We start from the raw sequence: 23,009 nt of genomic DNA on the forward strand, positions 1-23,009 counted from the left end.
TAGAAGGGCCTTTAAATCAAATGCAATCAGCAAACTTGTCTCTTGCACTTATTCCCAGCTTCACTCCCTGGAATTTGGCACTTGATGGATGCTGGATCTGACTTAAGGCTTTTTCCAAATCCGAGACTTGGGGAATTTTGTTAACAGTGCAATAAAATAACTTCATAGTGTTATAGGAGGCACATTAAAGAAATTGTGTGTGTGCTGCTCTCTCTCCTTAAAAAAAAAAAAAAAAATACAGACAATGTTTCTTTAAAAGACTCCATCTGCAAATCCCATTAGATGTGCATATAAGGTTTCTGATGATTAATAGTTGCCTGCTCGGGTTTTGGTTGGAGGGGATGGTGTGTGTGCTGGTTAACCCCTCCCTCTCCTCTCTCACATTTCACTTCAGAAATTTGTCACTCTCTCCCCACCGCAGGATTTAAAAGTGTGTCTCAGCAGCCCTGGACCAGCTCTCTGCAGGCGTTTGCTGCAGGCTCCAGGACAAGCGCTCTTTAGCTGGTGCGTCTGGGCTGGGACAGTGAAAATGTTGAGTGTCATCAGCGACACATACACGTACAGGGGACCCCAATAGGCAAGCTGGTGCGTCGGGGGGGCCAGGAAGCCAGGAGTGAAGTCTGATAGAGGTGTGTACACACGTGTGTGGAGCCAGCCACCTGTGTGCGGACCGTAAGGAGCGACTTTAGTTTTGGTGTTTGTTTGGGGTCCTGGGTGGAATTTTTCTGTTGAACATTTTTCTCTTCTGTTTAAAAAAAAAAAAAAAAAAAAATTTTTTTTTTTTTTTGCATTTTTAACAAATTGAGTATAAAGTATACCAATCCAGCCTTTGAAAGGACTGAGACGTGGGGCAGACGACAGATGGATCCAGTGGCCAGCAGCTGCATGAGGGGCCCCCACCCCCCAGCCCCGGTCTGGGGCTGCCTTCGAAACCCCCACTCAGAAGGCAGCGGGGCCTCAGGGCTCCCCCACTACCCGCCGACCCCGTTCTCCTTCCACCAGAAACCAGACTTCACAGCGACAGCGACGACAGCGTACCCTGACTTCTCGGCCTCCTGCCTGGCGGCCACCCCGCACAGCCTGCCCCAGGAGGAGCGCCTCTTCACTGAGCAGCACCCCGCCTTCCCACAACCCCCTGACTGGCCCTTCCCTGTCTCGGAGGCCCGGCGGAGGCTCAACCCAGGCCCGGCGGGGGGCTCCAAGGAGATGGGGGCCCGCAGCCCAGGCCTGGTGGACACCACGGGTGGCCCGGGCGAGGACTACGAGGTCCTTGGGAGCAGTGCCAATGAGACGGAGAAGAAGTCAACCAGACGGAAAAAGGAGAGTTCAGGTAGGTGGCTGGGGAACAGCTGACGTTTCCTTTACTGTGTGATCTCGGGGCGGTTGCTTGCCCTCTCTGAGCCTAGGTGCCCTGACCGTAAATTGGGATCTAACCTAATCAGAGGCGGGGACTAGACCAGTTACCTCGGAGTTTCAGGAGTCTCTGGTGATGGGGGCTATGACTATGTCCCCAGCCTTCCTGGGCCCCAGAAAAATGTGCCAGCGAGAGAATGAAACAGGATCCACATCGAGTTGGAGGGCATGTGGGAGGGAGCCTCTGGGTAGAGGCTGGCAAGGGCCGCAGAGGGGCTTTCCTGCATCTGGGCTGCCTCTGGGTCATGCTTCTCCCCACCACACCCCAGCCAGCTCCAAACAGTCCCAGAGCCCCAGGACTTGCTCCCAGGGGCATCAGCTAAAACCGAGACTTGGAAGGTTAAGATCAAGGCTGGGACCCTGGGCAGCCAAGCAGAACCAGAACTCTGTGTGTCCAGGAGGCAGAGGAGCAGGCACAGGGCGGGGATGCAAGAGGCAAGCACTGAGCTTTGGGGCCGACCACCCAGGAGGTACCACCCTACCCAGCAGGCCAGGCCCAGGCCAAAGGGTCAGCTCAGCCTGCTAAGGTCTGGGTGACCCCCAGGGCAGGCTGCCCCTCTGAGGAGCCCTCCAGAGAGAATCAGGGAGGCAGGCAGCAGAGGGCAAGCACTGGATCTTGGCGTGAAGGTAACGCCCAGCTTGGTGCTGGAGCCCCCGAGGCCAGAGGCTGGAGCTGGGCTGCTTGCTAAGATCCCAGCTAAAGTCCATCTCCTCCCCGTGGTGGGGACCTGTTTTTTCCTCATCTCCCAGTGGGACCCCCCCTAGCCCCCCACCACGGGCTTCTCTCACCTCCTGTTCACCTTTGGCCTGGATCCCTCCCCCATCTCACACAGCACAAGACAGTGCCCTGGCCTCCTGCCCCTTCTGCCCCATTGTGTCTTCCTGACAACTGCTTCGGGGTACATCTGACTGTCTGAACCTACAGAGGACCCTTCTTGGGGCTCACCAGGGGCAGGCTGAAAATGAGAGGAGCAGCCAACCAAAGAAAACATGCTCCGCTTTGCTTTACAAAGCGCTTTCAACGTAGCACAGACTTCCCGAGCATCTTCTCTTTGCCAAGAGGCCCTGGGGTTGCAGAGATGAAAAGGCGGTCTCACTCCCACCTCCAAAGAGCGCAAACGGAGAGGGAGGGGAGGTCAGCAGGTGCCTGTCTGGCAGTGGATGTGCTCTGATTCAGGGGGTTCGAGGTGCTGCAGGAAACATACCATAGCTCTTTTGAGTCCCACAGGTTTTCGAGTTTGATACAGCAGGTCTTATCAGTGACTTGATTCTTTAGGCGTGGAAAAGGAGAAACTTAAAAGTTTGAGGGGAGCACTGCTAGCAAGGAGTCAAAACAGAACGACCCATTCATCTCAAGGAAGCCAGGACTTTTCCAGTTTTAGCATTGAAAGTTCAGCACCCCAGGGACAGTTAGTCACCCAAGAAGAAAACTCAAACCCCAGACTTCAGACCCCAAACCCACCCCCTTCGGTAGATTTCAAGCACAATTCTTCATTTTGAAATATTGGGTCTCCAGGCTTGAAGAAGCCTCTCGGTGTGCTTGCAATGAATGATAAAAACCACAGCCCTCCAGGCTGCTCAGTAGACGGGCCCTTTAAGTCCCCAGTCGGCTAAATCCTGACCTATTCCTAGGCTTGGCTGGAGATGTGCCGAGAACGGGGCATTTCTGCTTCTCCTCTCCAAGAAGCTCTCAGCCACTTGGCTCTGCACCTCGTTGAAGAGCCCTCCCCTCTGTGGCGCCTGCCACCGTAGCTCCTCCATCTCTGCCCACATCCACCTTGGCTGCATCCAGGGACCTGGGAGCCAAGGGCACTGGGAAGACTCGGGCAAAGCCAAGGGCTGGATGTAGGCAAGATCATTCCGTGTTTTGGCGAGACCCAAATGTACCGTCTCTCCTTTCGGCGAGTGGCCCATGGATGGCGCTGCTCATGTGCTAAGCAGCTGGCCACCCCAGGGCACAAAGACACCTTCCTCAGAGGGTCTGTCTTTGGTCGGGGGAGGTTCCCAGCCAGGAGGGGCCCTGGGTTCTCCCTCCAAGTCCCCTCAGAAGCAGCAGAGGAGCAGCAGTCACAAAGCAGGGCACAGCAAGTTGACTCTCATTCATTCTCGGGGGGTGGGGGGGGCGCTCCAGACCCGCTCAGGTCAGCATGGAAATCCTCATTGCCCGTGACTTGCATCTTCCTTTGCAATTTAACCGAACGGGAAGGAGGCAAGAAAGATCAGCTTTGAAAGCGCCTGAAGAAAAGGGAAACCAATGAGCAGGGCTCACAACCAACTGCAGGAATCTGGAATTCAGTTCACGAGACACAAACCCACAAAGACTCCCCCACCCCCACCCCACCCTTCCAATCCTGAGCCATTGGCTGGATTCTCTATTCGAAATTTTGACAGTCTGTTCATGGTGGACTTTGGGTATTAATTTTGATTTTTTTTTAAATTTACATTAAAATATTCTTTCTCTTGATTATGTGAGTGCCTCTCGCGCCTCACCCTGGCCCCTGCTAACTATCTCTGGAAGGCTAACCAGCAGTGAGCAGAAACGTTTTTTCCATGGTGCTTCATAGTCAGGCAGCCAAGCTGCAGGATCAGCACGGTCCCTTTGACTGCATGACTTTGGGGAAGCTCTTAACTTCTCGGAGCCCCTGTTTCCCCAGCTGTAAAATGGGACTCTAACGATATCACTTTCCCCATGGAGTCACTGCGAAGGTCAAATGCTGTGATTCCTAAGATTAACCCTGTGCCTGGCATGTGAGTTCCATAAACTGAGTGGTATGAGGTCCATATGTGCAGAACAAGTCAACACTGAATCTGACAGATAGCCCTGTGTTTATGGGGATGGTGCAATTGAATATTTCAAATATGTTGTCTCAGAATTTCCTGAGTCTGGGACGTAAGATGGGGGAACTTCTTGCCATCATTATTGTCCTGAAATCCAGTGGCCACCAGTTAGGAGCCTGGAGCTCAGCGATCTGCTGGAGCGGTTGGGGTGAGGGGGTGAGTTGTGCCAGGTAAATTCATCCCACACCGGCTGACCTGGCCAAGGAGGGTGCATAACGGAGAGGTGTCTCAAGAGGAACGTTCTCTGCTCTCCCCTGTCCTTTGTCTGACAGTCCCCACTGTCCCCCGTCATTGCCTGGCAGTGGAAGTAAAGCCGATTTGCTCAGGAAAGTGGGGCTCCCTGGCCCCCACCCTGAGACCTTCTGTCAGTTCACAGCACAAGACTGATTTAAGAGACTGGTGGATGTTAACTCAGCCCAACCAGTCCCTCCCCAGGGCCAGGGGGGTGTCAAAGACCCCTGCTGGCAGGGACAGCTGCGAGGCCACTATCGTTTGCCCCCAGCCTGTCGTGGCTACCGTGGTCATCCTGAATTTATGGGAACGAAGGATTTCGCGGTGATTTCCTGATGGGGTTCAAGGGAAGGTCGCTCGTGATCAGTTGGGCTCCAGGTGAACAGATCACCCGCCTGGGAGGGCTGGATACCCGGGCTCCGTGCAGCTCTGATCACCGACGCTCTCATGTACTCACTCTGCCTTCAGCAGACTAGCTTTGTCCCCTCGGCAGCTCCAACACGTGTGTCCCCCAGGGCTCCTCCTTCCCCGATTTCCTCCCCACGAGATCTGATCGCCACTTGCACCTGCCCAGCTACGTGCACCCTTTTTCCCCTGAGGCTGAAAAACCCTTCACAGATTGGCCTCTTTCCTACCTGATTTCCAACTCCAGGCTACCCTCCCACTTCCACCTCCACTCACCTCGCTGAGCAGCCTTGCAAACACACCCCGATTTTTCTCCCCATCACACTCCTGTTTTCTCAGTGCTTCCCTCTTACTTCAAACACCCTCTGCCCACTTATTTTGAAAGCCACCTACTCCAAGAATCCATCCTTCCTTCCTTCCTTTCTTTACTTGTACATAGCATCATTTCCGTGAAAGCTGCAGTTTGGAAGTTTCAAATTATTGGAGTTCCTGTTGTGGCTCAGTGGTAAGCGAACCCGACGAGTATCCAAGATCCCTGGCCTCACTCAGTGGGTTAAAGATCCGGCGTTGCCACAAGTAGGGTCACAGACAGGGCTCGGATCCCAAGTTGCTGTGTCTGTGGCTAGGCTAGGCCAGCAGCTGCAGCTCCAGTTTAACCCCCAGCCTAAGAACTTCCATAGGCCAAGGGTGCGGCCCAAAAGAAAGAAAGAAAGGGGAAAAGAAAGTATAGCATTGCTAGAAACTGTACTGATTTTATAAATACAGCTTATATCTTCATAAAGGAGCTCTCCTAAGATTTCTTACCATTGGACATCATGTATTTGAAATCTTTTAAAATTGCAGTCAAAAACACATAATGTAAGATGTACCATCAGAATCTTTTCTTTTTTTGCTTTTTAGGACCTGTGGCATATGGAAGTTCCCAGACTAAGGGTCGAATCTGAGCTACAGCTGCCGACCTACACCACAGCCACAGCAACACGAGATCCTAGCCACCTCTGCAACCTACACCACAACTCACGGCAATGCCAGATCCTTAATCCACTAAGCAAGGGCAAGGATCGAACCTGCATCCTCATGGAGCCTAGTCACAACCATCAGAACCATTTTTAAGTGAACTATATGCATACCGGTTGTGCAACAGATCTGTGGAATTTTTCATCTTCCAAAACTGAAACTATATCCACTGAAAAGCAACTCCTCTTACCCTCTCCGCACAGGCCCTAGCAACCAGCATTCTACTTTCATTTCTAAGAATTTAACTACATACATACCTCATATAAGTGGGAGCAAGCAGCATCTGTCTTTTCGTGACTGGCTTGGTTTACTTAGCACAATGTCCTCAAGGCTCAGCCATGTTGTAGCGTACCATAGGGTTTCATTATTTGGGAAGGCTGAATAATATTCCATGGCATGCATAAACCACATTTTCTTTGTTCACTCATCTATCAATGGCTTGCTCTCTTGGCTATTATGAATAATTCTGCAATGAACGTAGGTATGCAAATATCTCTTCCGGATCCTGCTTTGAATTCTTTTGGATATATACCCAGAAGTGGGATTGGTGGATCATACGGTAATTCTACCTTTAATTTTTTGAGAGCCCTCCCTACTGCTTTCCACAGCAGCTATATAATATTTACAATCCCACCAAGAGTGCACAAGAGTTTTAATCCCTCCACACCCTTGCCAGCATTTGTTACTTTCTGGGATTTTTTTTTTTAAATATTATTGTAGCCACGCTAATAGGTATGAGGTGACATTTCACTATGGTTTTGATTTGTATTTCCCTAATGATTGGTGATTTGAGCATCTTTGCATATGCTTATTGGCCACTTGTATATCGTCTTTGGAGAAATGTCTATTCAAGTCCTTTGCCCATTTTTAAAGTGGATTGTTTGATTTTTTTATTGTTGACTTGTAGGCCTTCTTTGTATATACTAGATATCAACCCCTTAGCAGATATACGAGCCACAAATATTTTCTCCCATTCATTCCATAGGTTGCCTTTTTATTCTGTTGATTCTTTCCTTTGAGGCACAGAAGTTTTTAAGTTTGACGTAATCCTACTGGTCTATTTTTGCTTTTGTTGACTGTGCTTTAGGTGTCGTATCCAAGAAGCCATTACCAAATTCCAACGTCATAAAGCTTTCCTCCCATGTTTGCTTCTAGGAGTTTCCTAGTTTTAGGTCTTACATTTTTAGGTCTTTAATGCATTTTTTGGTGTCTTCTGTCTTTTTAGGGCCGCACCCACCACCTATGGAGGTTCCCAGGCTAGGGTTCTAATCGGAGCTACAGCTGCTGGCCTACACCAGAGCCACAGCAATGCCAGATCCAAGCTGTGTCAGTGCCCTACACCACAGCTCACGGCAACGTCGGATCCTTAACCCACTGAGCAAGGCCAGGGATGGAACCTGCAACCTCATGGTTCCTAGTCAGATTCATTTCCACTGCGCCATCACGGGAACTCCTTTAATGCATTCTGAATTAATTTTTATCTATGGTATAAGATAAGGATCCAGCTTCATTCTTTTGCATATGGAGATTAGTTTTCTCAGCCATTTGCTGAAGACTCTCCCTTTCCCAAGTGAAGCCTTGGCATCTTTGTTAAAGATCATTTGCTCATCTATGCGAGGGCTTACTTCCCAGCCTTTTTTTTTTTTTTTTTTTTTTTTTCCTGTTCTGTTGATCTGTGTGTCTGTTTTTGGTGCCAATACCATACTCTTTTGATTACTGTAGCTTTGTAGTATGTTTTGAAATCAAGAAGCATGAGGCCACCTGCTTTGTTTTTTCCTTCTCAAGATTGTTTTGGATATTCCAGGTTCTTTGTAATTCCATACAAATTTTAGGATAGCTTTTCTTCTATTTTTGCAAAAAAATGCCATTGGGATTTTGAAAGGGATTGCACTGAATCTGCAGATCACTTTGGGTAGTAGGGACATGTTAACAACATTAAGTCTTTCAATCCATGAACGCAGGATGTCTTTCCATTTATTTGTGTCTTTAATTTCTTTCAGCAATGTTTTATAATTTACAAGTTTTTTGCCTCCTTAGTTAGGTTTATTCCTGGGTACTTTATTCTTTTTGATGCTTTGTAAATGAGATCATTGTCTTACTTTCCTATCGGATTGTTCATTTTTCATGTATAGAAACACAAGTGATTTGTATGGGTCGATCCTGTATCCGGCAATCTTGCTGAATTTATTTCTTAGCTCTAAGAGGCTTGTATGCAATCTTTAGCATTTTCCACATACAAGATGTTGTCATCTACAGAGATCATTTTTCCACCTCCTCTTCGATTTAGACACCTCTTCTTTCTTTTTCTTGCCTGATTTCTCTGGCTAGGACTTCCAATATTATCTTGAATAAAAGTGGGGAGGTGGAGTTCCTGTCGTGGCTCAGTGGTTAACGAACCCGACTAGGAACCATGAAGTTGCGGGTTCGATCCCTGGCCTTGCTCAGTGGGTTAAGGATCCGGCGTTGCTGTGAGCTGTGGTGTAGGTGGCAGATGAGGCTCGGATCCTGCATTGCTGTGGCTCTGGCATAGGCCGGTGGCTATAGATTCAATTTGACCCCTAGCCTGGGAACCTCCATATGCCGTGGGAGCGGCCCAAGAAATGGCAAAAAGATAATAAATAAATAAATAAATAAATAAATAAATAAATTTTTAAAAGTGGGGAGAATGGGCATCTTTTTCCTCATCTTAGAGGAAATGATTTCAGTTTTTCACCACTGAGTATGACGTTAGCTGTGGGCTTTCCATAGATGGTCTTTATTATATTGAGGTCATTTCCTTCTATTTCTAGTTTATCGAATGTCCAAGGATCCTTTCATGGCCCGCCTCCCCACACCCATGCCTTGTTGCTATCTCTGTTTTAGCATCAAACCACAGTTGGCCTGTATCCAGAGTTATAGATGCAGATGGCTGCCTTTTTCCTTAAACCCGAAGTGTCTGGAGGGCCGGAATGCCACCTTCCTCGCCTGTGCAGGCTCCCTCGCACCTGCTGAAACATTTTCGCACAGGAGACGCTCACTCAATAGCTGGTCAATAACCTCTGCACGGCAGGCTGGCATCGACTCATTCATCTTCTCACTTTTTGAGATTGGCTCCATCAGCCGGCATGAGGGTTTTCACCATGTGTGATGTGCTTCTGTAAAATGCATCAGGAACTTTTATAGTCTCACTCATGAAAAAGTGTGCAGAAAACCAGACTTCAATCATAAAACCAGCGCGGGGTCAGGGTGAGTGTGAGGGTCAGAAAGATGCATAAACACACCCACATGCAGGCTGGGCTGACTCACAGGAATCCCTCACGGGGTCCTGGGGTCAGATCCCAAGTACTGCCATGGCTGGGAAGCACATGGAGCTGCTGTGGCTGAGCAATAAAGGTGACCCACCATGGCCAGGCAGTTGGGGAGGGGGTCGCTCACGGCGGGGCAGCTAGAGGCCCAGCTGCCACAGGGACAAGGGGCTGTGCTCTCCAGTCTAGAGGCAAGGGCATCTTTTTCTAATTTGCAGAGAGGTCCCTGTGGGCTTGAGTCAGCCTTGCCAAGCACCCCCGTGGCCCTGCTCCCTCTGGCTCCTCAGTGGTAGGCACGGCTGCTACAGGGAATCGGGGGGGCATCTTAGTTTGCTTGGGCTGCCACAACAAAATACCCCAGACTTGGTAGCTTAAACAGCAGACACTTATTTTTCCCACAGTTCTGGAAGCTGGAAGTTAGAGATCAAGACGTTGGCAGGTCTGGTTTCTCCTGAGGCTTCTCTCTTTGGTAAACAGTTGCCATCTTGTCATGTCTTCAATGTGGCCTTTCCTCTGTGTGATACTTCCTCCGTGTTTCTCTTTGAAGACATTAATCAGATTAGATTAGGGCTCACCCCTACAGCACCATTTTTTTTTGTAACTTTTAAATTTTGGGGGCCACACCTGAAGCACATGGACGTTCCCCGAGCCAGGGATCAAATCCCCACCCCAGTAGTGACAATGCCAAGTCCTTAACTGCTATGCCACCAGGGAACTCCAAACCCCAGCCTCATTTTAACTTAGTCACCTCTTTAAAGACCCTGTCTCCAAATATGGTCACATTTGGAGGTACACTGGGGCTTAGAATATCAGCATATTGATGGGGGGGGGCATGATTCAGCCCATCAACAGAGGGTACAGGGACAAGGTGCTAGCAGTGGCACAAATGCTCCAGTTAAAACCCCCTCTGTCAGCCCCTCAGAGGTGCCCACGACCTCAGAGCCAGCCTGGGGTCCTCTGACCCTCCAGCTGTTCCATTCACATGCAATATTGTTTCTGGCTACAAGCAGCTCCCCGCACTGTTATCTAACACCCGTAAGGAGAGAAGAAAAAAGTGGTCTTAGGAGGGACTCTCTAAAGAAGCAGACAGTTTGACAGAGGAAGAAGGAAAGGAGGTGATAACGAAATAAATGGACAACCCCAGTGAGTGTCACCAGGTCACGAGCATGACACTGAGTACCAGACTGGGTGACCTCAAATACACACCCACTCCCTTCCGAGGGCCAGGACTCAAGGCCCCCGAAGACCCCCTGGGACCAGCTCCCCCAGGGCCCACTCTGCTCACAGAATCACACTGCCCTGGCCTCTGGCCAAGATTCCTCTCCCAGCTCCCTCCTTGTATATGTCACGTTTTTCCTTGAATTCAGTGGTGGAGGGACAGTGTAAGCCGTGGGGCCTGGGGCCTGAGGCCTACCCTTCCTTTGGTGACAGCTGAGGTGACATCTGGAACTTATAAACACAAACAAAGCCCAGCGCTGCCCACGCCTCCCCCGACCATCTCGGAAGTTTGCTGCTGCTCCCACCTCTCATCACCACTGCCCTCGACTCCCTCCACGCCTCTGCTCCCCTCTTCTGCCAGCCCCACTCCCCACCTCCTCACCCAGCCCACCCTACTCGCCCTCACCCCCCCACTGCTCCCCCCCCCACCTGGCACTTAAGCCAAGAGGACTTTTTAGCTCTAGGCATGCCCATCCCAGCAAACATTCCTGAATCCCCCAACCCTACTGCTAGGCTCCTCGCAGAGGCTGAGAGCCCTGCCTTGCCTCTTCAGATCCCCAAGGGAGGGGGAAAGGGCCAGGACATTGAGGTGGGGTGGGACCCAGAGAGAAAGGCAGGCCAGTCCCTGGAAGCCAAGGGGGTCTGGATGCAAACGCCCAACTGGCCTTGGGCCTGGCTCTTATCTCTTTTGAGGGTTTGACTCCTCCCTCTGAAGTTGAAAATATTAACACTGGGAGCTCCCACTGAGGCTCAGGAGGTTAAGGACATGATGTAGTCTCTGTGAGGATGTGGGTTCCATCCCTGGCCTCACTCAGTGGATTAAGGATATGGGGTTGCCATGGGCTGCACCATAAGTCACAGATGCAGCTCAGATCTGGTGTAGCCTTGGCTGCGGTATAGGCTGGCAGCTGCAGCTCTGATGCAACCCCTAGCTCGAGAACTTCCACATGCCACAGGTGCAGCCATAAAAGGAAAAAGAAAAAGAAAAAAATATATATATATATAAATTAGTGAGGACATGAAAAGTCTGCACTGTGACAGCCAAGGAGGCTACAGACACCATTTTCAGAGGATTTGCCATCATGCCCCAAATATCCCCTCACACTTCCCTCCCTGGGGAGTCCCGGGAGACCAACCTGGACCCAGACCCAGATAGCATCTCTGAAGCAAGCACAACTCCATAGTCACCAACCCCACAGCGCAGTGTGATATATGTGGTAGCTGTAGTCGGGACTGGTCCCAGGGGACAAGCCATTTCGTCTCTGCATCTTACTTTCTTCATCTGTTCAATGGGCTGATGTATACCTTACCTTCCTCGCAGAATAATTAAGAGGATCCAATAGGAAGCTGCCTAATATTGTGGAAATAGCTTCCTATCAAGGACCCCTGCATTCTCAGCCCAAGTCAGCTGAGAATTTGCTGTGCACCTTCAGGCAAGTCTCTTACCGTCTCTGGGCTGGCTTGTAAAATGACAAGGCCACATCAGGTCATCTCGAAGCCCCCTTCCTGTTCTACTGTTCTATGATCCTGTAGTACACAGGGAAGCCCAAAAGCGGTTCAGGTCTGGGGAGAAGAAATCCACTGTGGACTACAAAGTGCTCCTCGAATACGGGACATGTTCTGTCTCTCGGGGCTTGGATAGAAATTTATGTTAAATGGCTGAGAGGGCTGCGGAGTAGGAATACAGGACTCCAAAAAGACATGTTCCCCAAGGTCTGTCTGAACCTCCTCGTGGTTCCGATAAAGCTGTCTGCTAACTTTAAGAAGGCCTGCCAAATGTGACAGCTATGTATGAAATAATTTTCCTTGGATAATGGTAGAAACCGCAATCACACACACACACACACACACACACACACACACACACATCCTGTTTGCATTTCTCTGCGCGCTGTGGATCGTTCCATCGTGGCTGTGCTCCCTCTGAGGGTGTGCGGGGCGGCGGCGGTGGGGGATGTGGGGGGTGGCCCCTCCTTAACCAGAGCAGCAGCCAGCTCAGCGCCAGCCTCCTCCTTCGGCCATCCTGGAAGAGGCATCCTGAGGAAGAATCAGGGGGACTGATGGGGCTTGTCACTCTGATCAGTTCTGGTCACTGTGCCTGGAAGTGACAGGGGCCAGAGACCCAGATTCGAGCACAGACGTGACAAAGCAGTGAAGGAGGGAAAATAGTTGAAAAGCCAGATATTTCAAAGGCATCCTGGAGTTCCCTTTGTGCCTCAGCGGGTTAAGCACCCGACTAGGGTGTTCCCACCGTGTCTCAGCAGTAACGAACCTGACCAGGATCCATGAGGTTGCCGGTTCAAACCCTGGCCTTGCTCAGTGGGTTAAGAATCCGGCATGGCCGTGAGCTGTGGTGTAGATCACAGGTTCGGCTCAGATCCTGCATTGCTGTGGCTGTGGTGTAGACGGGCAGCTGCAGCTTCCATCCAGCCTCTAGCCTGAAAACTTCCATATGCCACAGGTGCAGCCCTAAAAAGAAAAAAAAAGGCACCCCTTTCCCCCAGCTCTGGAGACAGGGTGCCTGGAGAAGCATCAAACTTTACTTCTGCCTGAGTCATCACTCCCACATCATCTCCAGTAGAACCTCTTCTGATGGTTCTTTCAAAAGGCATCTCAACTGTGTGCCAGGCACTGTGCTAAGTGCTAACACATGTTACCCGCCTCCTTCTACCTCCGCAGCAGCCTTCTGATCACAGTGGGCACAGCTATTCTGTTTTACAAATGAGGAAACTGAAGCTCAGAGAACTTTAAGGGACTTGCCCAAGGTCAGAGAGCTCTTTCTTGGAGCCAGGGAAGGCCCAGGCTCTCTAACGGGTCCTCAGAAATCTCTGCAAACACAGCTCTCCTCCACACAGCTCCACGCTTAGGGAGATTTGTGTGTCAGAGGGAGAGAGAAATTTCCCAGCAACAGCCCTGATCTTTGGGCGGAGGATGTGGGGAAGGCTGCTGAGGGCCTTGGGACGAGACACACACACACATGGGGCCAAGACAAGACTCTCTGAAACTGGGGAGTTCCCAGTGTAGCTCAGTACTAACAAACCGGACTAGTATCCATGAGGACATGGGTTCAACCCCTGGCCCCGCTCAGTGGGTTAAGGATCTGGCACCACCGTGAGGTGTGGTGTAGGTAGCAGATTCAGCTCAGAACCCAAGTGGCTGTGGCTGTTTTGTAGGCTGGCATCCACAGCTCCGATTGGACCCCTAGCCTGGGAACTTCCATATGCTGCCATCCTAAAAAGCAAAAAAAAAAAAAAAAAAAAAAAAAAAAACTACTGACACTGGAAGAGACCTCGGATTCCATGCCAGGCATTCTCAACAGAAGAGGGAGTAGGGAGAGAAGAGGGAGTCAGGGTTGCACACTGGAAAAAAACTCTGACGTCAGCTCCGCAGGAGAAAGACAGCCCAGCCCAATCCCATGCTTCACCCATGGGGAAATTGAGGCCCAGAGAGGAGAGGGGGGTCCCCAACAAACGTGTACTCTCCTGGGATCAAACCATCTTGGGGTTAGTGTGCATACACGCTGTGCATGTGAGCAGGCAGAACCCACGCTCCCTGGCCAGAAGTGGCATGAAAATGCCCATTGTTTTTCTTTCCTTTTTCCTATTTTGATGAAAATGTTGCCGTTTCCTATACTACTGCAGAACCAAAAGAACCATAACTTCCACTTCCGTTGTCCTAGCTTGCTTGCCATACTTCTGGCCCTTTCGCTCTTTCTTTCTTTCTTCCTCTCTTACTTTTTAGGGCCATATTGGTGGCATATGGGGGTTCCCAGGCTAGGGGTCGAATAGAATTGGAACTACACCTGCCGGCCTACACCACAGCCATTGCAACTTGGGATCCGAGCCGCCTCTACGACCTACACCACAGCTCACGGCAATGCCGGATCCTTAACCCACTGAGCAAGGCCAGGGATCCAACCTGCAACCTCATGGATCCTAGTTGGGTTTGTTAACTGCTGAGCCACGAAGGGAACTCCCCTTTTGTCATTTCTTATAATGACAGAAATTCTTATCTTTCTGGGCAGCTGATGAGGGACAAGGCCTTTAGCAGGTGTTGCCCTGAGGTTCACACAGGGATTCAGAATTTGGTTCCCCGCTCACGCTGAAGCCTCAGTACCTAAATCAGGACAATAAAAGATGGGAGTGGAGAATGGATGGAGAGGGTGTGGCCTGGCTGATAATGGTCAGCTGTCCCCATAACCCATCCAAGACCAGCTCCAAAGGGCTCCTCCCCCTATGGGCCCTCCTCTCTCTGAGGAATATGAGCAGGGCTCTGGAGGGGGTTGGGTTGTTTGGGAGGATCCCACAGGCAGCTGTGCTCATCTGAGCAGCCTGGGGAGAAGGGGAGGGTGGGTGTGGGCATCAACCCAGGACAGGACACCCAGGAGCCCTGGGGGTACAGACAAGCAGGGCTGCATGGTCCAGGTCCAGCCCCCAGCCAACTGGCCAAAAGATGGAGAACCTGACGCCAGAGCAGATGGACTTTGCTCTAGGCAGGCGGATCTCAGTGCTGCTGCCCCTTAGCTGGCTGGCACACTGGGCAAGGTCCTGGGCCTCTCTGGGGCAGCTTCTGCCTCTGTATACAGAGAAGGATTTAGCAAGTACCTCCTGTGTGCCAGGTACAGTAGCAAGTGAGAAAAAGCAGTTACATCCCCTGGGAGAGAGAGCTATTAATCAAATTATCACACAAATCCACCCAAGAAAGCCAAAGGGATAATAATAGTACCTACTCCTACGGGTGTTGTGTGGGGAGGATTAAAACCCTGACTGCATCTTAGCTAAGTGGAAGCCTTCGAGAAAGGACAGCTGCTCTTATTCCAGCTCCTTAGATGGCTTCTCAAGGAACTGGAGAATCGAAAGAATAGTTTATATTTGTCCAGCTCTTTGAAGTTTTAAAAGCATTTTCCGCAGCTGGTCCAGGCTTCCCAGCAACGCTGAGAGGTAGACTTCTGGCTGAGAGGGCTGACGCTCAGACTTCTTCAGAGGCTCCAGCAAGAAGGTCCAGGATTCAAACCTCGGCACAGGGCGGGGGTGGGTCTGACACCCCTGCTGCTGCGAAAAGGAAGCGCTGGGCAGCCCTGAGCCCCCAGACAGGGGCGGATGGCAAAGGAGCTGTGTGTCCCGACCTTGCTCTGGGCCCGCAGGCTGGCATGTGCCCCGCCCATGGTCGCCAAGGCTGAGGACTCCTGGGGGACCCGGCCCGGCGGCGCGTACTTCCCTTCCAGCCCCCGCTCCGCTTCCGGAAGGGTCTGGGCAGGCTGCCCCGCCGCGGAACTCGCCCCCTTCCTTCCCGGCCCCCGGGCGCGCCCAGCAGGTGGCCCACCCAGACCGGGGCGGCGCGGGGAGCCAGGCATCGGGGCTGCGGGGGTCGGGGGAGGGGGGGCGCCTTTCTTCCGCCTCCTTTGCTCCCCCCGGGGACGCCGGGCGGGGGCAAGCGTCTCCCACTTCTCTGTCCCATGCGCCTCCTGCTACTCCCCGCCCTTCTCCCTGGCTCCCCGCGGCGCGTAGCACGTGGGCGGAGGACGTGCAAAAGAAAAAATCAAGGGGACAGGCCCGGCTTGCTAACGTCCCCAACGCGATTGCGATTGCGGGGTGGACGAGGGGGGCTCCACATCCCCACCTCTCTCGGCTGCTTCCCTGTCTGTAAAACAAGGGCAATGAAGTGAAAGATTTCTAACTTGCAGAGAGCCCTGCGTGAAAAATATTTCCTGGAGCCCTTCCCCGGCCACGTGGCACGCATCCGTAGCGAATTGTGTGGGTGTGGTCGTCTCGTTCCTGGACGCCTCTCCCCCCACCGCCACCACCAAAGTGAAGTAGAGCCGCCCCTTACCCTGCTCCGGAGATCACCATACCGTCACTTCTGTGTATACCACACTTTACAGTTTGTAAACCCTTCCTGCATATATTTTATCGGAACAGTGTGGGTGTCAAACTGCCTGAGTGTGTATCCTGAGCCTGTCCCTCACTGGCCAGATGAACTGGATGAACTTGGACAACTTGCTTCACGTCTCTGGCCTTGGTTTTCTGGTCTATAAAATGGGGCTGCTCCTAGAACTTAACTGGCTGAGTTATTGCGAGGATTCCGCGGCCGATACATGTAAGGTGCCTGGTCCCTGCAGCCCTGTTAGCAGCTATGATTGAGCCCCTGCGGGGTCTAGCTCAGAGCTTCCTTCATGGATGAAGTTTCCAGACTTGGCCCCTCCAGGTGTCAAAGCCGAGAGAAGGAGAAGAAACATAAAGCAGTTCTTCTCTCTCTCTCTCTCTTTTTTTTAAGGGCTGCACCTGTGGTATATGGAGGTTCCCAGGCTAGGGATCGAATGGGAGATGCAGCTGCTAGCCTATGACACAGCCACAGCAATGGGGGATCCGAGCTGCCTCGTGACCAAAACCACAGCTCACAGCAACGCCAGATCCTTAACCCACTGAGCCAGGCCAGGGATCGAACCTGCATCCTCATGGATACTGGTCAGGTTCGTTACAGCTGAGCCACAATGGGAACTCCGCAGCTCTTCTCAATTTACCAATTTACATGGGCACACAACTCCCCTGGGGATCTTGCTAAAATGCAGATTCTAATTCAGTAGGTCTGAGGTTGGGGGGACAGGGCGGAGTGGGGGCGGGGGAATCCTGTAAGTCTGATCAGCTCCCTCCAGGCCCTGTTGCTGTTGCCACAAGAGCACCCTTTGAGTAACAAGGTCTTAGAGCAGCGGCTTGTAACCTTGACTTTGTGCCAGAATCATATGGAAGGCTTGTTAAAACTAGTAGCTGGGACCCACCCCCAGAGATTCTGGTTCAGCTGGAGTGCAGTGAGGCCCAAAGATTTGCATTTATGAGTTCCTATATGATGCTGATGTTGCTGAGGACAGAAAACCTTTCTTTTAGAGCATCTTGTGCCATCGGCTTAGAGCCACTACTAATGTCAAGCTGGGTGTGGCCTGAGTGGTAGAGATGGTTAAACAGCCCAGGGCAGCTTCTTGTGTTTTGGGAATTAAAAATAGTTTTGGGCCAGGACACTTGAAGTTGGGATCCAAAAAATGTTCTAATTCTCTGAGGGTTAAGACACTGGAAGGAATGATAAAGGGACTCTGTGGGTGCTTTCGAAGCATCCTTTAAAAATAAGAGAGACGGGGAGAGGCTGTGCCATTACTTGAGGACAAAAGACAGGGAACTAAGGTCCCTGTGGCTCACATCTTCCTGTTTGGGGCCCTCTGCCCCTAGACAATCAGGAGAACCGAGGAAAGCCAGAGGCCGGCAGCAAGGCTCGCAAGGAGCGGACGGCCTTCACCAAGGAGCAACTTCGGGAGCTGGAGGCTGAATTTGCTCATCACAACTACCTGACCCGGCTCCGGAGATATGAGATCGCCGTGAACCTGGACCTCTCCGAGCGTCAGGTGCAGCCCAGGGGACCCCCCTCCTGTTCGTTTGGTTGTTTGTTTATCTGTCTTTTATCTTTTTAGGGCGGCACCTGTGGCATATGGAGGTCCCCAGGCTAGGGGTCGAATTGGAGCTGTAACTGCCAGCCTACACCAGAGCCACAGCAACGTGGGATCCAAGCCACATCTGTGACCTACACCACAGCTCACAGCAGTGCCGGATCCTCAACTCACTAAGCGAGGCCAGGGATCGAACCTGCATCCTCATGGATGCTAGTTGGGTCCGTTAACCACTGAGCCACGACAGGAACTCCCCCTTTCTCTTCTGACTATCCCTCCTTTCCTGTGCATTCTCATCCTCCTCCCCACTCCCTCCTCCCAGAACCTTCTTCTTTCTCTTCTTCCTATGCCCAGTCCAGTGGTTCTCAACTCTTGACTGTACCTGAGAATCACCTGTGGACGTTCTAACAGCACCAGGGTCTTGGGCTCCACCTGAGAGATTGTTTTCATTGGTCTGGAGTGGAGTCCAGGCATCAGAATTCTTCAGGGGTCCCCCAGGTGATTCTCACATGCAGCCAGAATTGGAACCTCTGAGCTGGTTAGCCCCAAACTTGAGTGTGCAGTGGAATCACCCAGGCCCTTGTTTAAAATGGAGATTCCAGGAGTTCCTGTTGTGGTTCAGCAGTTTAAGAACCGACTAGTGTCCATGAGGACGCGGATTCGATCTCTGACCTCGATAGTGGGTTAAGGATCCGGCGTCACCGCAAGCGGCAGTGCAGGTTGCAGATGCAACTCGGATGTGGTGTTGCTGTGGCTGTGGCGTAAGCCAGCAGCTGTAGCTCCAATTCAACCCCTAGCCTGGGACCTTCCATATGCTGCAGGAGCAGCTGTAAAAAACTAAACCAAACCAGAGATTCCAGAGTTCTGGAGAGCGACCTTGCAGTAATGATGATTGGAACTAGGAATCTGCATTTCTGCTAAGTTCCCCAGGTCATTTCGATAAGCAGCTTGTTCCTGGGCACACTCTGAGGGGAAAAAAAAAAATCCCTAACCCCTTGTTTGGGGCTTCCCCTCAGAGCTTTTCACCCATACTCACGGGACCCTGGGACCTCTGGGACATGCCTTCGCCTCACCTCTCTGGTCTCCATCTGTAAAACAGGGTCCTAACCCCACCCTGCAGCTTTACCTGCAGGGAAAAGCTGAAGCTCCGATGAGAAAATTCCAGACCAGAGCTATCTAAGCTGAAAAGTGCTTTATCAATGTGCCTAAGGGTGAGGCTGGGGATCCTCTGCTCCTAGACCCTTGGGTAATCGAAGCTAGAGGGAGGGGGTGTTGGCAGAGGAGGGGCGGGGCTTGTGAGAGGGGGTGGGGCCAATGCAGAGCAACTTTCGGAACCCATCCTTCTGCCTGTCAGGTTTCCTTTTTCTGGAGACAGCAGACAGGTCTTTGGTCAGATTTGTGGGTCCTCCCTTTGGTCTCAACTCCTGGCACCTTTAGAGGCATGGGGAGGGACAAGCAGAGTTTCCAGCTGGAGTCCCTGGGGCTGCACCCCAGAGCGTCGGCATAAGGAGGTGGTTGCCCCTGCCCTGAAGTGACTGCGCTCCTGTCTTTCCTTCCTCAGGTCAAAGTGTGGTTCCAGAACCGAAGGATGAAGTGGAAGCGTGTGAAGGGCGGTCAGCCCATCTCCCCGCAGGGGCAGGACCCCGAGGATGGGGACTCTGCCACTTCTCCAAGTTCAGAGTGAGATTCTCCAGGGAGAGAAACACACTGAGGACTGAGCCCCCTACCAACTCTCCCCACCCAGTCCCACCTCCACCTTCTCCCCGTCCAGTCAGGGCAGCCCCTCCTCATAGTGCAGTGACTCTTGGATAGGAAGCTGCCCAGGGTTCCTGAGAGCCTTGAAGTTTCCCAGGAAGTTCCATCCAGCATTGCTCTGTCTTAGCAGCCCTTCCCCAGGGCCTTTGCTTCCCACCATGCTCACGGGGTCAATCATACAGCAGCCAGATCGGACCTGAGTAAATCCGAGGAACAGCTCAGGGACACTGTTTCTTGGTGTCTTGGGGTCTCTTGGCAGCCGCCCATACCACCTCTTGCCACCTTCCTGCTCCACGTGTGGATACCTGGCCTGCTGGGACAGGAGCCTTGGGAACACCTGGTGATTCACGAAAGCAGATGCCCTCAAAGAAAGGAAAAGAGACACTTATTCCTCCTGCACCACCCTTCCTTTCTGCGTCCTGTAACTGAGGCTGTGGGGGCCCTCAGTTATCCTCAAACTCCAGGAGAAACCACCGTGAGGACGTTTGGAGACAGAAACGTAGCTGCTGCACATCAGAAGCCATCCCTGTCTCTAAGCTTGCTGGCTACGTGGGCGAGTTCATGAGCCCTGGCTGGAAGCAGACAATCAGGGGACCAGCCTGGTGGAGGTCTCTGTGGGTCCCCAGAGACCTGGCTTGACTGGGTGACTGAGAATGGACCCACAACAGCACCTACTTCTTGAAAACCCATTCTGAGCTACCCCTGGGACTGTTGAGCAGGGCCCCAGAGCCCTGGAGCAGCTATTCCTTTTAAATCTCTCATTTCTGGACTTGAAAAACCTATCCCGATGCTCACACCCTTGAGATGAGGCCTGGAGGGGGGAGCCATCAGAGTAGGGCTGCTGGGTGAGGGCCTAGAAATGTGGAACCCTGGAGTGGAAGGTTCTAGAAATGCAGTATCCTGTGCTTCAGTGAACTCTTACTACCGAACAGGAACAACAAGAAAAAGTCCCTGTCTCTCTATGGGATGCATCCGAGCCCCTCTGACATGCTCCACAAATGCCATTGTTATGGGAGGAGCTGCCAAGTTTAAGTGTGTGAACTGCCCAGAAGCCCTGGGGTGCCACTCCTGGACTGTCGGCCAAACAACCTGAGGTAACTGAAGCCTTGAGAGAGGCCCTCTGCTCTGTCCCCCAACACCAGCTGGTGTTGCCGAGGGAGGTCAGCAAGAGTTTGGAGCTCTCGTGTGTAGACATAATCACTCACGGGTGAAAAGAACCCCACCTCCCCATCCCAAAAGGACAGACGCCGTGGGAAATGATTGCCTAATGAGATGGCTGCTTGGAGCATGTGTAATTTTTTCTAAAGCATACTTCATCTATTTTCTTTAGATTACATCAAGTTAACTGTGTAAGGTCAATTCACTTAGTAAGAAAACTCTTTGAGAAATAAAATCAATAAAAAAAAAAAGCCACGTTCCCAGGCCTTTTTGCTGGCAGCGCACACAGCTCTGTGGGCCAATCTCTGATGCTGGTGTAATGATGAGCCGGAAAGATCTAGAAGCAATGAAAAAAAGGAAGAAATCCTCTAGATCGAGGTATCCCTTGGTTTTTCAAAAGGTGGGGGTGCAAATGTAATTGATGTAAAAACAAGAAAACTTATTGTCCTTGCAACTCTATTGTCTTCGTTCCCCTTTGTAAAATTTTAGCTTTCCGTCTCCCTAACCTATGGCTTATCAAATAGTCCAAGTTTTGTAAGCAAAAGGTGAACTCTTGTTCATAAAGGAATCTTGACCATAAACTAACCATCCCTAATTTTTAAATTCAATGGGGGGGTTGTTTTTCAAGGTGCAGCAATATACACCAACGGTAATAAAAATGAGATATGAAAAAATGTCCTCAATCCCACATGCTTTTACTTAAAAAAGATGGGTCTCAGCAAGCTGTCCGGGACTGGCTAGAGAGAGGGGAGGGAGGGAGCTCACGGAAGAGACCCGGCTGGGCTTTGGCACCGAGGCAGTCTGGGCTCATTGTGGGCGGTGCCCAGCAATGACACCATCAGGAACTGGCAGAGGAAAGCAGACCCACCAGAATCAAGGTGCCAAAGGGAAGGTCCAGGTTCAAAGCCAAGAAGGCAGACACCCTCAGGCGCTCCAACACCCCTTCCTAAATCAATTCCTGTGGCTTTAGAGGACATCTTCTTGTGGTTTTCTTATCTGTCTAGAAGTTTCCTTCTCTGTCTCGCATGCAGACTCAGTCTCCCGTTCTCCGTGCTTTTGCCCCCACTGCTGGTTCCCAAGCTTTCCTTTTTCTGCCCACTGCTGTTTTCCCCTGCTTCTGGCCCTCCCCAGATGATCCCATCTGCCCACACTGTTTTAATTGTGGTAAAACGTACCCAACAGAAATATTTAGCCTTTTGGGGGAGTTCCCTTCACGGCTCAGGGGTTAACAATCCCGATTAGGATCCATGAGGAGGCGGGTTCGATCCCTAGTCTTGCTCAGCAGGTTGAGGATCTGGCGTTGCCATGAGCTGTGGTGTAGGTGGCAGACACTGCTCCAACCCTGCGTTGCTGTGGTGTAGGCTGGCGGCTGTAGCTCCAATTCGACCCCTAGCCTGGGGACTTACATATGCTGCAGGTGTGGCCCTAAAGAGAAAAAAAAAAAAAAAAATGCCGTTTTTAAGTGTGCCGTTCTGTGGCATTGGGTACTTTCACACTGCTGTGCAACCACTGCCGATACCCATCTCCAGAACGTTTTCATCTTCTAAACGAAACCCTATACCCATTAAGTAATAACCCCCTTCTCTCCTCCTTTCCATCCACCTACATTTATACAGTGGTTATTCTGGGTTGGGCACTGTTCTTAGTACTTTACACATACAAACTAAATTAATTCCCTAACAATCCTGAGAGATAGGGCTGCTATTCCTGTCTTACAGATGAAGTAACCAAAGCAGAGAGAAGTTGAGAAAACCCCAAGAGTTTTTATAGCCCATTAGCAGCTGTCGTAGGTCACTTGGTGGGGCTCAATTATTTTCTTCCCTCTCCACCTGGGAACCCTGACCATTGCCACATCTGTCTCTTCTGTGGAAACAGTGTGTGTCCACACCCCAGTGGCATCAGCCTTGTCCACGTGACCTGTTTTGGCCAATGGAATGTGAGCAGAGTGCCTGTGCCCGGTCGATGCAGAAGCTTTAGAGTCATTGTGTGGCTCTGCCATTGCTCTTTTCCTTTTGTGTGAGGCTGAGAAGGGGGTTCCACCTGCGAATCCAGAGTGAGAAAGATGTGGAGAAAAGCCAAAACCAGCCCGCAACCTTCATCTATGTCAATGAGGATATGAAAGTTTTCTGTTATAAGCCAGGGTCTTTTGTCACTGCTGCACCACCTCACCGACACTGACCACTCCAGGGATGACACTGGAATTTACATCTGGCATTCTGGCACCAGACCCACTTTCCGCTACCCCTGATCTGGGAGCT

At 51.3% G+C, this 23,009-nt stretch overlaps 1 protein-coding gene across 2 annotated transcripts; it reads left to right on the forward strand.

Annotated features, from left to right (window-relative positions):
- MEOX1 (mesenchyme homeobox 1) lies at positions 392 to 21,425 on the forward strand. Of its 2 annotated transcripts, XM_003131376.5 has the most exons (3): positions 398 to 1,330; positions 17,624 to 17,796; positions 19,400 to 21,425. In XM_003131376.5, exons 1-3 carry the CDS (start codon positions 862 to 864, stop codon positions 19,520 to 19,522), a joined length of 765 nt encoding a protein of 254 aa, XP_003131424.2. In that variant the 5' UTR covers positions 398 to 861; the 3' UTR covers positions 19,523 to 21,425. The 2 variants fall into 2 exon arrangements, with proteins under 2 accessions (XP_005668827.1, XP_003131424.2); XM_005668770.3 differs by lacking the exon at positions 17,624 to 17,796 and having other exon boundaries at positions 392 to 1,330.

This window comes from Sus scrofa, chromosome 12, assembly GCF_000003025.6.
Source record: "Sus scrofa isolate TJ Tabasco breed Duroc chromosome 12, Sscrofa11.1, whole genome shotgun sequence".
NCBI lineage: Eukaryota > Metazoa > Chordata > Mammalia > Artiodactyla > Suidae > Sus > Sus scrofa.